This window comes from Heteronotia binoei, chromosome 19, assembly GCF_032191835.1.
Source record: "Heteronotia binoei isolate CCM8104 ecotype False Entrance Well chromosome 19, APGP_CSIRO_Hbin_v1, whole genome shotgun sequence".
NCBI lineage: Eukaryota > Metazoa > Chordata > Lepidosauria > Squamata > Gekkonidae > Heteronotia > Heteronotia binoei.
The window spans coordinates 36,955,337-36,968,104 of record NC_083241.1 but is presented as its reverse complement, the minus strand read 5'-3'; the positions used below and the strand labels follow the sequence as shown (position 1 = coordinate 36,968,104).

Below are 12,768 nucleotides of genomic sequence, written 5' to 3'. Positions count from 1 at the left end.
CCACACCTTTTGCTCAGCATTCCTCCTTTTAAGGGCAGATACCTGTAGCTACAGAAGATCCAGATGCTGGCACACCATCTGGAGAGATGCAGGCTCTTACCTCCCGCAGAGGTCCACTGGATCGTACCACGCTCGCTCATACAGGCTCGCTCGCAACTTTTGAGTACACAAAAGTTATTGAAGTCGTGCGTTTTCATCTTGGTGGTGGGGGGGGGGAACCGATTGTCTACACATCTCCTCAACCTCTGCCTCAAACCATAACTTAAAAAAAAAACCAACTTATGTTTGTATTAGGAGGAATTAATTAACTCACCTCATGCTCGTGGGCAGCCTGTCGTGTTCCTTCTGGGGGGGGGGAAGAAAAAGGAAAAGATATCGTAAAAATGCAGGGGGTGGGGTGGAGCAGCCCAAAGGCACATTCCGTGACACTTTTTTCCCAGCTGCTCAATAACAGTAACAATAAATAACAATAATAACAACAATAACATGTCCTCAAGTCACAGCCAAATCACATGCAATTTCCAGGCAAGAGATGAACAGAGGCGGTTGCCGTTGCCCGCCTCTGCGTACCGACCCTGGGCTTCCTTGGCGGTTTCCCAGGGCTGACCCTGCCGAGCTTCTGAGATCCAATGAGATCAGGTCAGGCGAGTGAAGTTCAGAGGTGGTTTGCCGTTGCCTGCCTCTGCATAGCAACCGTGAACTTCTTGGTTGGCCTTCCATCCAAGTACGAACCAGGGCTGACTCTGCTTAGCTTCTGAGATCCGACAAGACACAGAAGCATAGGCCACCCTATCCTCTGAATCTCAGAAGACCACGACTGCAGATTTATACCCCGCCCTTCTCTCTGAATCAGAGACTCAGAGCGGCTTACAATCTCCTATATCTTCTCCCCCCACAACAGACAGCCTGTGAGGTGGGTGAGGCTGAGAGGGCTCTTCCAGAAGCCGCCCCTTCAAGGACAACCTCTGCCAGAGCTATGGCTAACCCGAGGCCATTCCAGCAGCTGCAAGCGGAAGAGTGGGGAATCGAACCCGGTTCTCCCAGATAAGAGTCCGCACGCTTAACCACTACACCAAATTAGAGCGAGTATGGGCTACTCAGCCTTCTAGCTACTCTATAGGAAAACAGCCTTTCAGGGTTAAACATAAGAACATAAGAGAAGCCATGTTGGATCAGGCCAGTGGCCCATCCAGTCCAACACTCTGTAGCACATAAGAACATAAGAGAAGCCATGTTGGATCAGGCCAATGGCCCATCCAGTCCAACACTCTGTGTCACAGTGGCAAAAAAAAATTATATATATATATACACACACACACACACACACACACACTGTGGCTAATAGCCACTGATGGACCTCTGCTCCATATTTTTATCTAAACCCCTCTTGAAGGTTGCTATGCTTGTGGCCGCCACCATGTCCTGTGGCAGTGAACTCCACAGGGTTTTTTTAACTGGCAAAATGCCCACTGTTACAACTGGCAGAAGTGGGAGGGGTTGGTAGAGAGAGGGCCCCGATACTGAAAGAATCCCATTGGGAGGGGGGACATCCCAGGAAGTTTTACGGCTGAGGCTGCAACAGCCTGTTTTGTTGGCCTCCCTCCAGGAATTGTGCTGACAGGACCACTTCTTGTGTTTCCATCTCTCCGCCAAAGCACCCTCCCCACCCACGAGACGGGGCCATCCAACGACAAGAGGCCTGGCTTTGCTCCACAACTGAACAATGTCCTCAAATGCTATGCTTTGTGGTTTTGCCCACGTATGAATGAATGGCAGCCCTTCTAGGGGAGAAACAGATGCTGGGCGGGGGCTAAACCTGTTCTCGGTTCCTGATCTGAGTTCTGCTCCTTTGCCAACGGTCTGGCCACTTGCCTTTGATGCCAGGACTCAAAAGACTCCCGTGAGAATCATACCTGTTCTCAACTGCGTAACTCGGCCTCTTCATTAGCCTAGGCCCACCCTAAGTTCCATCCCTCAGTGAAATTGCTGAGCAGTCAGGTTAGAACGGATAAAAGGAAGTCCTTCATCCAAAGGGTGATGAACACATGGAATTCACTGCCACAGGAGATGGTGGCGGCTACAAGTATAGACAGCTTCAAGAGGGGATTGGATAAAAATATGGAGCAGAGGTCCATCAGTGGATATTAGCCACAGGGTATTGATAGAACTCTCTGTCTGGGGTAGTGATGCTCTGTATTCTTGGTGCTTTGTGGGGGGGGGGGCACAGTGGGCGGGCTTCTAGTGTCCTGGCCCTGCTGGTGGACCTCCTGATGGTGCCTGTTTGTTTTTTTTGGCCACTGTGTGACACAGAGTGTTGGACTGGATGAGCCACTGGCCTGATCCAACCTGGCTTCTCTTATGTTCTTATGTGACAGAGTGTTGGACTGGATGGGCCACTGGCCCGATCCAACATGGCTTCTCTTATGTGACACAGAGTGTTGGACTGGATGGGCCATTGGCCTGATCCAACATGGCTTCTCTTATGTTCTTATGTGACATAGAGTGTTGGACTGGATGGGCCATTGGCCTGATCCAACCTGGCTTCTCTTATGTTCTTATGTGACACAGAGTGTTGCACTGGAGAGGCCACTGGCCTGATCCAACCTGGCTTCTCTTATGTTCTTATGTGACAAAGAGTGTTGGACTGGAGGGGCCACTGGCCTGATCCAACATGGCTTCTCTTATGTTCTTATGTGACACAGAGTGTTGGACTGGATGGGCCATTGGCCTGATCCAACCTGGCTTCTCTTATGTTCTTATGTGACACAGAGTGTTGGACTGGAGGGGCCACTGGCCTGATCCAACATGGCTTCTCTTATGTGACACAGAGTGTTGGACTGGATGGGCCATTGGCCTGATCCAACATGGCTTCTCTTATGTTCTTATGTGATACAGAGTGTTGGACTGGATGGGCCATTGGCTTGATCCAACCTGGCTTCTCTTATGTTCTTATGTGACACAGAGTGTTGGACTCGATGGGCCATTGGCCTGATCCAACATGGCTTCTCTTATGTTCTTATGTGACACAGAGTGTTGCACTGGATGGGTCATTGGCCTGATCCAACATGGCTTCTCTTATGTTCTTATGTGACACAGAGTGTTGGACTGGATGGGCCACTGGCCTGATCCAACCTGGCTTCTCTTATGTTCTTATGTGACACAGAGTGTTGGACTGGATGGGCCACTGGCCTGATCCAACCTGGCTTCTCTTATGTTCTTATGTGACACAGAGTGTTGGACTGGATGGGCCATTGGCCTGATCCAACATGGCTTCTCTTATGTTCTTATGTGACACAGAGTGTTGGACTGGATGGGCCATTGGCCTGATCCAACATGGCTTCTCTGATGTTCTTATGTGACACAGAGTGTTGGACTGGATGGGCCATTGGCCTGATCCAACATGGCTTCTCTTATGTTCTTATGTGACACAGAGTGTTGGACTGGATGAGCCACTGGCCTGATCCAACATGGCTTATCTTATGTTCTTATGTGACATGGAGTGTTGGACTGGAGGGGCTACTGGCCTGATCCAACATGGCTTCTCTTATGTTCTTATGTGACACAGAGTGTTGGACTGGATGGGCCATTGGCCTGATCCAACATGGCTTCTCTTATGTTCTTATGTGACACAGAGCATTGGACAGGAGGGGCCATTGGCCTGATCCAACATGGCTTCTCTTCTGTTCTTATGTGACACAGAGTGTTGGACTGGATGGGCCACTGGCCTGATCCAACATGGCTTCTCTGATGTTCTTATGTGACACAGAGTGTTGGACTGGATGGGCCATTGGCCTGATCCAACATGGCTTCTTTTATGTTCTTATGTGACACAGAGTGTTGGACTGGATGGGCCATTGGCCTGATCCAACATGGCTTCTCTGATGTTCTTATGTGACACAGAGTGTTGGACTGGATGGGCCATTGGCCTGATCCAACGTGGCTTCTCCTATGTTCCTTCATAACCCTTCATGGTTGTGACAAAGAAACAGAGCCCAGGAACTGGATCATAACTGTACTCGCATGGAAGGCAAGGTGTGCAAGTACGGCTCTATGGTGAAAGACAGCATAAAGATGCAGGGAGGGTTCCCAACCTCCAGGTGGGGCCTGGAGAACTCCTGGAACGCCAACTTATCTCCAGACTACAGAGATCAGTCCCCTTGGAGAAAACGGCTGCTTTGGAAGATGAACCCTGTGATGTTATACCCCACTGAGCTCCCTCCCCGAGCTTCACCCCCCCTAAATCTCCAAGGATTTCCCAACCCAGAGCTGGCAATACCGTGGCGATCCCAAACAGGGAGAGGTGGGTCATCCAGTCTCAGGAATGGAGGTCAGGCCTTCCTCTCACCCAAACGGGGTGCTGAATCCCAGAGCTTTTCTCATGGTGTCACTCTAAGCAGGTCTCCCCAGAATGCTAGTGAGGTCCAGGAGTGGAATTCTAGCTGGAGTTCCTTTGCACATTAGGCCACACCCCCTGATGTAGCCAATCCTCCAACAGCTTACAAGGCTTTTTTTTTGTAAACTCTTGAAGGATTGGCTACATCGGGGTGTGTGGCCTAATATGCAAAGGAGCTCCTGCTAGAATTCCACCCCTGATGTAGCCAGTCCTCCAACAGCTTACAAGGCTCTTTTTTTGTAAGCTCTTGGAGGATTGGCTACATTGGGGGGTGTGGCCTAATATGCAAAGGAGCTCCTGCTAGAATTCCACCCCTGGTGAGGTCTATTCAGCGGGGCTTACTCCCAGGAAAGTGTTCTTAGGATTACATGTGAAAATGAATTAGTATCTTCTCTTATAAAAGGTCCAGCAGGAGAGACTACCGAAGCCCAAATCTGCTCCCTCTAATTGCCGATCCTGGTCCCTGAGAGACAAGCCTGCATTTGCAAAGCACAGCCTCTTTGGCTACGCAGCCTCGGAAACAGGCCCCGCCCCCCAATCCACTTCATGTTTATTTTAGGGTTACCAGAGGAATGCGAAGAAATGAAAAGCCAGGCGACTGGCTTGGAGATCAAAATCAAGAGAAACAGATAACATGCTGGTGACACGTGGAGGAAGAAATAAGCAACTGACAGTCCGGTTGCGTACAGCAAAGACCCAGAAGCGAAAGAGGAACAAGCAAAATGGCGTAGATTGGAGACCTGTGAACCTAAGCACTGTAATAGCCTCTAGTGACACTCAGGGAGCACCGCTCGGTCACAGTTTAATACCTTGCCGGTGCGATTTCCCTTTCTGCCTGTCCTGGGCTTTCCGACTGAAGACTTTGTACGCCTCGGTTTTGTGGTACTGCTCCAGCTCCCGCATGTAACGCTCTTTATCTCTGTCTGCTTCATCCAGGTAGCGCTGCAAAGAGAGAGGAGAATATACAGTCAAGATCCCCAAAGCGGGCCGTTTTGCTGCCGAGGTCCCTGGACGAGAAGAACGTGCAGAAACCGAAAGGGACCGACCATCACCGCCGTGCCTGGTGGTTTCGCTTTCAAGTCAACTGAGGGAGTCCCTCCCGATTGCAGCTGGATTCAGGTCCAGCAGCCACTCAGGGGGCAGCGTGATTTTTTGGGGTGTGAGCTCTCGAGAGCCAAAGCTCCCTTTGGCAGATACAAGGATCCGTAACGAGGGGAATTTGAAACCTCGCCCTCCCAAAATCTTGTTGGTCTCTAAATGCAAGAAAGGGCCTTCTCAATCGCTGCCCCGCACTGGTGAAACCAACTGCCCAAGGAGGTCAGAGCCTTGCGGGACCTTGCCCAGTTCTGCAAGGCTTCTAAGACGACACGGTTTCAGTTAGCATTTAACTGAGATGCAAACCACCGCCGCCTAGACGCTAGATCCATCCAATGGATGCTTAAGATCACTGACGCCGTCTTAAATCTGTATCGAAACTAGCGCCAAGTTATTTTTTGAACTGTTTAATGCTTTTAATGTAAATGTTTTTTATTGTCTGCGGCGGGGAGGGCGGGATAGGACTCAAAATAAATAAAATAAATAAATAAAAACGCTGGACTGAAATCTAGCTGCTCCATGGCAGACCAACCCTCAGAAACTCTCCTGATCGCATTAGTTGTGGGTTAAATTTCAAGAATAAAAAAAAACCCTGTTTCATAACTGCAGAACTCCCATCCCCCCAAGTGTGAGCGCAGTTATTTCCTGAAAGCTTAAAACCGATCCTTTCTGTATGGGTATCTGCTGGCCAGGATCGAGACAGCATTGACTAATCCGTGCACATGCTATTTGTATTTTAACAGAAACCTAGGTTTCTTATGGATCTCGAAATGCAGCTGCCCTGTCTAGAACTCCAACTCTGCAGAGGGCTATCAGCAAAACAGGCTCTCTGACTTGCACATTTCTCATAAATGGTGCGCAGACGCTGATCGCATCCCGGCAGGGGAGGAATCGATCCCAGGTTTCTGACTCTCGGAGCGGAGACGCGTTACGAATCGAGTTCTAAAGGCGTCAGATCAGCGTCGCCCGGAGCGTTCCTGTCGCGTTTGCTTAACGAAGGGAGCTCGACGGCAGAGGACTTCAAAGGGGGCTGCTGATGTGCTCGAGCGGAAGACGCGAGCGAGCGTGAAGATCACGGCACCCTTCCACATGAAAAGCAACCCTTCCCCTTTTGCCATGTTCGGCTTTAAATTTCTCTGGGCCTTTCCCCCTTACCTTTGCCTTACATCCCACGCAGAAATTAGAAATGAGCAAAATGCGTGTGGGCAAAAAGGGGGGGGAACCCAGCACTCCTCTTAGTTTTTATTCATACATAGCAGCAAAGGGTTCGGTTAGCAATCAAAAAGATTTTTTTACTCCATGATCTCGGTTAAAAACTCTCAAAGGAGGGGGGGGGGGGGCTGCCACTGACTAACCGAGGAGCTGAGACCTGTGTCAGGATGGAGCAAAATTATGATCTGGGGCAGCCAAACCTCTGACCACCACCCCCACCATGCATCAGTCCCCTTACAGTGAAGGAGAAAAGATGAGCTAGGATGCACTGAACCATATATTTGTGTTCCTTTTACTGCTTCAGTAACCATCTGTCCTTGGCAAGATTCTGTTACCTTGACGTTAGCAGCGAATCTCTATATTGCTGCACATGGTAGGGGGGGTTCTCTGGAGCAGGGGTGGCCAAACTGTGGCTCAGGAGCCACATGTGGCTCCTTCACACATATTGTGGGGCTCTTGAAACTGGTGGCTTGGAGATGTATTTAAAGTTGGGGATTTAAAGTTCCTTCCTTCCTTCCTACCTACCTCTGATGTCCATGTCTTGCGGCTCTCAAGCATTATTAAACTAGAATGATTAAAGGTTTGGAGCACTTTCCCTATGAAGAAAGGTTAAAACGCTTGGGGCTCTTTAGCTTGGAGAAGCGTCGACTGCAAGGTGACATGATAGAGGTTGACAAGATGATGCATGGGATGGAGAAGGTAGAGAAAGAAGTACTTTTCTCCCTTTCTCACAATACAAGAACTCGTGGGCATTCGATGAAATTGCTGAGCAGTCGGGTTAGAACGGATAAAAGGAGGTAATTCTTCATCCAAAGGGTGATTAACCTGTGGAATTCACTGCCACAGGAGGTGGTGGCGGCTACAAGCATAGCCAGCTTCAAGAGGGGGTTAGATAAAAATATGGAGCAGAGGTCCATCAGTGGCTATTAGCCACAGAATAATATTGGAACTGTCTGGGGCAGTGATGCTCTGTATTCTTGGTGCTTGGGGGGGCACAGTGGAAGGGCTTCTAGCCCCACTTGTGAAACTCCTTTTTTTGGTCACTGTGTGACACAGAGTGTTGGACTGGATGGGCCATTGGCCTGATCCAACATGGCTTCTCTTATGTTCTTAAGTTAAAGTTGCTTTCTTTCCATTTCTCCCTCCCCCATCTATTTCCTTCCTTCCTTCCTTCCTTCCTTCCTTCCTTCCTTCCTTCCTTCCTTCCTTCCTTCCTTCCTTCCTTCCTTCCTTCCTTCCTTCCTCTGATGTCCATGTCTTGTGGCTCTCAAGCATCTGACATTCATGTCTCGAGTCTCTCAAACATCTGACATTTTATTTATTTATTTGGGATTTATATCCCGCCCTTCCCATGAGTGGCTCAGGGGATATTATTTCTGATATCAGCTGGTAACCCTAGAGAACGGGGGACGGGATGGAGCAGAAGGACTAACTGGAAAGATGTACAGCTCACAAACATGAGATTATTCTATGTGGCTCTTATGCTAAGCAAGTTTGGCCACCCCTGCTCTGGAGCAAAATATGCCCTTTGAGGGCAGGAAGCGAGCAGCCCAGCCTCCGTGCCTCCCTCCAGTAGATCCCCTGCAGGGACTCTGCCCGGGTGACCTCTAGCTGTCTTCCCGCCTTCATGCCCTCCCCCTCCCCTTTGGGCATCCCAGCTGAAGCATCCCACACAGGTTGGGGGACCGCTTGTACAACTCTCCTGGATTTAGGGGCTTTTTCTCAGCCTGTGTAAACCTCCCAGAACAGAGGGGATATTATTTCTGATATCAGCTGGTAACCCTAGAGAGCGGGGGACGGGATGGAGCAGAAGGACTAACTGGAAAGATGTACAGCTCACAAACATGAGATTATTTAATTAACACATACACCAAAAAGAAAAAGAAAACTGAGTCTTAGAATCATAGAGTTGAAAGGGACCCCCAGGGTCATCTAGTCCAACCCCCTGCACAAGGCAGGAACTTCACAAACACCTCCCCCTAAGTTCACAGGATAGAGTCATAGCTCACTGGACAGAATCACAAAGCAAGCCTCCTCGTCCCGAACCCAGGATAAAACCGTCAGCAGCCCTTCTCTGTGGGATGAGTGCATCATCTACAGCATCTTCTTCCTAGGATCCAATCTGCATCCTGTTCTTTCAGAGTGACCTGCCTTCCTTTTCTTAGGCAACGGATAACAGCCAAATCCGGATGTGTTAGCCATCTGGCTGGCCACTTCCTCGTGTGCATTATGGGGGCACAAATTCTTGCCCTGTCCTGCTCTCTCTCCCCTCCAGACCCAGATGGGTAGCTGTGTTGGTCTGAAACAAAAAGAACAAAAAGTTGAGCCCAGTGGCACTTTTAAGACCAACGAAGTTTAATTCTGGGTATAATCTTACACATGCCTGCATGCAAAAGCTTATATCCAGAACTCTGTTGGTCTTAAAGGTACTGCTGGCCTCAAACTTCTTTTCCCCCTCTCCAGACCCAGAAAGCTAAAATACGGGCTCCAACCTGCCCAAACAAACCCATGTCCCCCCCCCCCCCCCGCCCCGCTCTGCCATTACCCCAATACACTTCTTGCAGCAGTCACAGGTGGGGATTTTTCTGCTGGTCCAGCTAAAAATGGCTGCCACGGGAGGTGGAGGCAGCTACAAAATGGCTGCCACGGGAGGTGGAGGCAGCTACAAAATGGCTGCCACGGGAGGTGGAGGCAGCTACAAAATGGCTGCCACGGGAGGTGGAGGCAGCTACAAAATGGCTGCCACGGGAGGTGGAGGCAGCTATAAAATGGCTGCCACAGGAGGTGGATCCCGTTACAAAATGGCTGCTGTGGCTTAACTTCAGTCACACAGGGAAGCTTCCAATCAGGAGGCATGAAACTCTTCCTGGCGAAGCAACATCCCCCTGTAAGGATCTGCTGTCAAATTCTATAATGTGGGAGGAGCTAGATTCAAGTCCAGGGGCACCATAGAGACCAACAAGATTTCCAGGGTATGAGCTTTTGAGAGTCAAAGATCCCTTTACTGGACCACTTCATCAGGTTTAGAAAGGAAGAACTCTGCTTAGGACAGCGCTGCAAATTCCACAGCACCTTCTTCCAACACCCACCCAAGTTTCTTTTCAATCTGCAGAGTAATGCTGGGGAAAACAATCTGACCTGAAGCTCTAGGCTTGAGTCCAGTAATGCACGAGTCAAAACTTGCATGGGATAGAGAAGGTGGAGAAAGAAGGACTTTCCTCCCTTTCTCACAATGCAAGAACTCGCGGACATTCAATGAAATTGCTGAGCGGTCGGGTTAGAACGGATAAAAGGAAGTACTTCTTCACCCAAAGGGTCATTAATGCATGGAATTCACTGCCATAGGAGGAGGTGGCGGCTACAAGCATAGGCAGCTTAAAGAGAGGAATGGATAAACATGTGGAGCAGAGGTCCCTCAGTGGCTATTAGTCACAGGGTATAGACGAAACTCTCTGTATGAGGCAGTGATGCTCTGTATTCTGGGTGCTTGGAGGAGGGGGGCAACAGTGGGAGAGCTTCTAGTGTCCTGGCCCCACTGGTGGACCTCCTGATGGCCCCTGGGTTTTGGCCACTGTGTGACACAGAGTGTTGGACTGGATGGGCCATTGGCTTGATCCAACATGGTTTCTCTTATGTTCTTATGTGACACAGAGTGTTGGACTGGAGGGCCCATTGGCCTGATCCAACATGGCTTCTCTTATGTTCTTATGTGACTCAGAGTGTTGGACTGGATGGGCCATTGGCCTGATCCAACATGGCTTCTCTTATGTTCTTATGTGATACAGAGTGTTGGACTGGATGGGCCATTGGCCTGATCCAACATGGCTTCTCTTATGTTCTTATGTGACACAGAGTGTTGGACTGGATGGGCCACTGGCCTGATCCAACATGGCTTCTCTGATGTTCTTATGTGACACAGAGTGTGGGACTGGATGGGCCACTGGCCTGATCCAACATGGCTTCTCTTATGTTCTTATGTGATACAGAGTGTTGGACTGGATGGGCCACTGGCCTGATCCAACTTGGCTTCTCTTATGTTCTTGACTTTTATCTCTGACCAAAAGAGCTTTGACTCTTTGACTCATACCCTGAAAATCTGATTGGCCACTAAAGGGCTAACCCCGGAAGGCAGGACCAGAACCAATGGGCTGAAATTAAATCAAAAGAGTTTCCAGCTCAACATTAGGAAGAACTTCCTGACGGTTAGAGCGGTTCCTCAGTGGAACAGGCTTCTTCGGGAAATGGTGAGCACTCCTTCCTTGGAGGTTTTTAAACAGAGGCTAGATGGCCATCTGACAGCAATGAAGATCCTGTGAATTTAGGGGGAAGTGTTCATTGTGAGTTTCCTGCATTGTGCAGGGGGTTGGACTAGATGACTCTAGAGGTTCCTTCCAACTCTATGATTCTATGATTCTAACCAGATTTGAATCTGGCTCTTCTGCTGCAGAACAAGACAGCTATACTACAAAACTGTAACACGGGCAGGTAACTTGGCGGTACCCGTTTCTCTTCAGGAGGGAGTTTGCTCCATTCGTTGCCCAGCATCCGGGTGATTTCTGGGAAAGGAACTTCGGGGGTCTCTTGGCTCGAAGCTGCTCCCTCCTCTCGTTCATAAACCGCACGTAACCCGTTAGGGGAGACTTGGGAGCGTTGCTGTCCGGGGGGGTTTCTTCCTCTTTCGCCCTTTGGACCATCCTCCTCTTTTGGTTCTTTGCTAGGAGAGAGAAGAAGATCCAGTTGCTTTGAACCTAGAAGAGCACCCTGAATGCTTTGAGAAACGACATAGGGTGTTAAGTTTAGGCCCCTGAACAGGAAGATCAAAGCTGCCTTATATGGAATCACACCATCGGTCCATCAAAGACATTATTGTCTACACCAGGGGTGTCAAACATGCGCCCAGGGGCTGAATCAAGCCCCCAGAGGGCTTCTATCAGCTCCCCCGAGCAACCGGCTGTCATTTGCTTCCTTCTCCCTCTCTCTTGCTTCCTTCTGCATAACAGCTTGCTTTGTAAGGCTTGCTCAATCACACAGGAGCTATAGAGCAAAGCCTCTATTATCTCCATTGGCTGAAGCTCCTCCCTTGGGGAGGAGGGAGGAGGGAAAGCTTGCTTTGCCAGGCTCCCTCAATCACACAGCAGAGCTACTGAGCCAAGTCTCCCTTCCTTCTATTGCCTGGGTCTCCTTCCCCTCCTGGTCCTCTGGAGAAGGAAGAAAGAGCCAGAGCTTCCTTTGCCCAGTCCCCTGGATCCCATGGGAGAAATACAAAGAAAGCATCTTTAAGACCAATGACTGCTAATGTTGATTTTAATTTAAAAAAAAACCCTTTAATTGCGTTTGTCTCTGTCCTTTATAAAGTTTATATCTCCGCTACCTAATCTTAGTTAGGTACACACACAGCACAGCCCGACAAGATCTCCTTTATGTCAGATCCAGACCTCATAACGAATGAGTTCGACACCCCTGATCACAGTTAGGGACAGTGGCTCTCCAGGGTCTCAAGCTGAGGTCTTTCATATCACCTACAGCTTGGGCTGTTAATGAAGGATGATGCCAGGGATTGAACCTGGGACCTTCTGTGTGCCAGCCCTAAGCGCCACTGAGCCACAGCCCCTTCCAAAAAATTCTTTGTCATCCCAATTTGGAATTTATTTCTTCGCTTCATTTGTCCCCTGCCTTTCTCCCCGGCAGAGACCCAAAGCAGCTTGCAGCCTTCCTCCGCACAACAACCCTGTGAGGCAGGTTAGGCTAAGAGATCATAACTGGCCCCAAGGTCACCCAGTCAGCAGAAGTGGGGATTCAAACCTGGGGCTCCCAGATCCTAGTCTGACACTTTAACCACTGCACCAGGCAAGTTTGGGGTTGGAGAAGAACCATCCTGGCAAGCGTAAGGTGGCTGGGGGAAAGAAGAATTGCAGATTTATACCCCGCCCTTCTCTCTGAATCAGAGTCTCAGAGGAGGAGGAGGAAGAAAAGGAGAAAGAGGAGGCGGAGATGATGATGATACTGGATTTCAATCCAGCCCTCCACTCTGAAATGTCAGAGTCCTCAAAGCGGCTCACAATCTCCTT

General features: G+C 49.6%; 1 protein-coding gene across 1 annotated transcript in view; it reads right to left on the bottom strand.

Moving 5' to 3' along the window:
* Positions 1 to 12,768, bottom strand: part of HMG20A (high mobility group 20A) — a 47,448-nt gene that overhangs the window by 28,101 nt on the left and 6,579 nt on the right. The window contains exons 4-5 of the mRNA XM_060260175.1: positions 5,203 to 5,335; positions 314 to 345 (exon numbers count right to left, since the gene is read on the bottom strand). Of these exons, the coding sequence (XP_060116158.1) occupies positions 314 to 345; positions 5,203 to 5,335 (165 nt within the window). The remainder of the gene's footprint in view (positions 1 to 313; positions 346 to 5,202; positions 5,336 to 12,768) is intronic.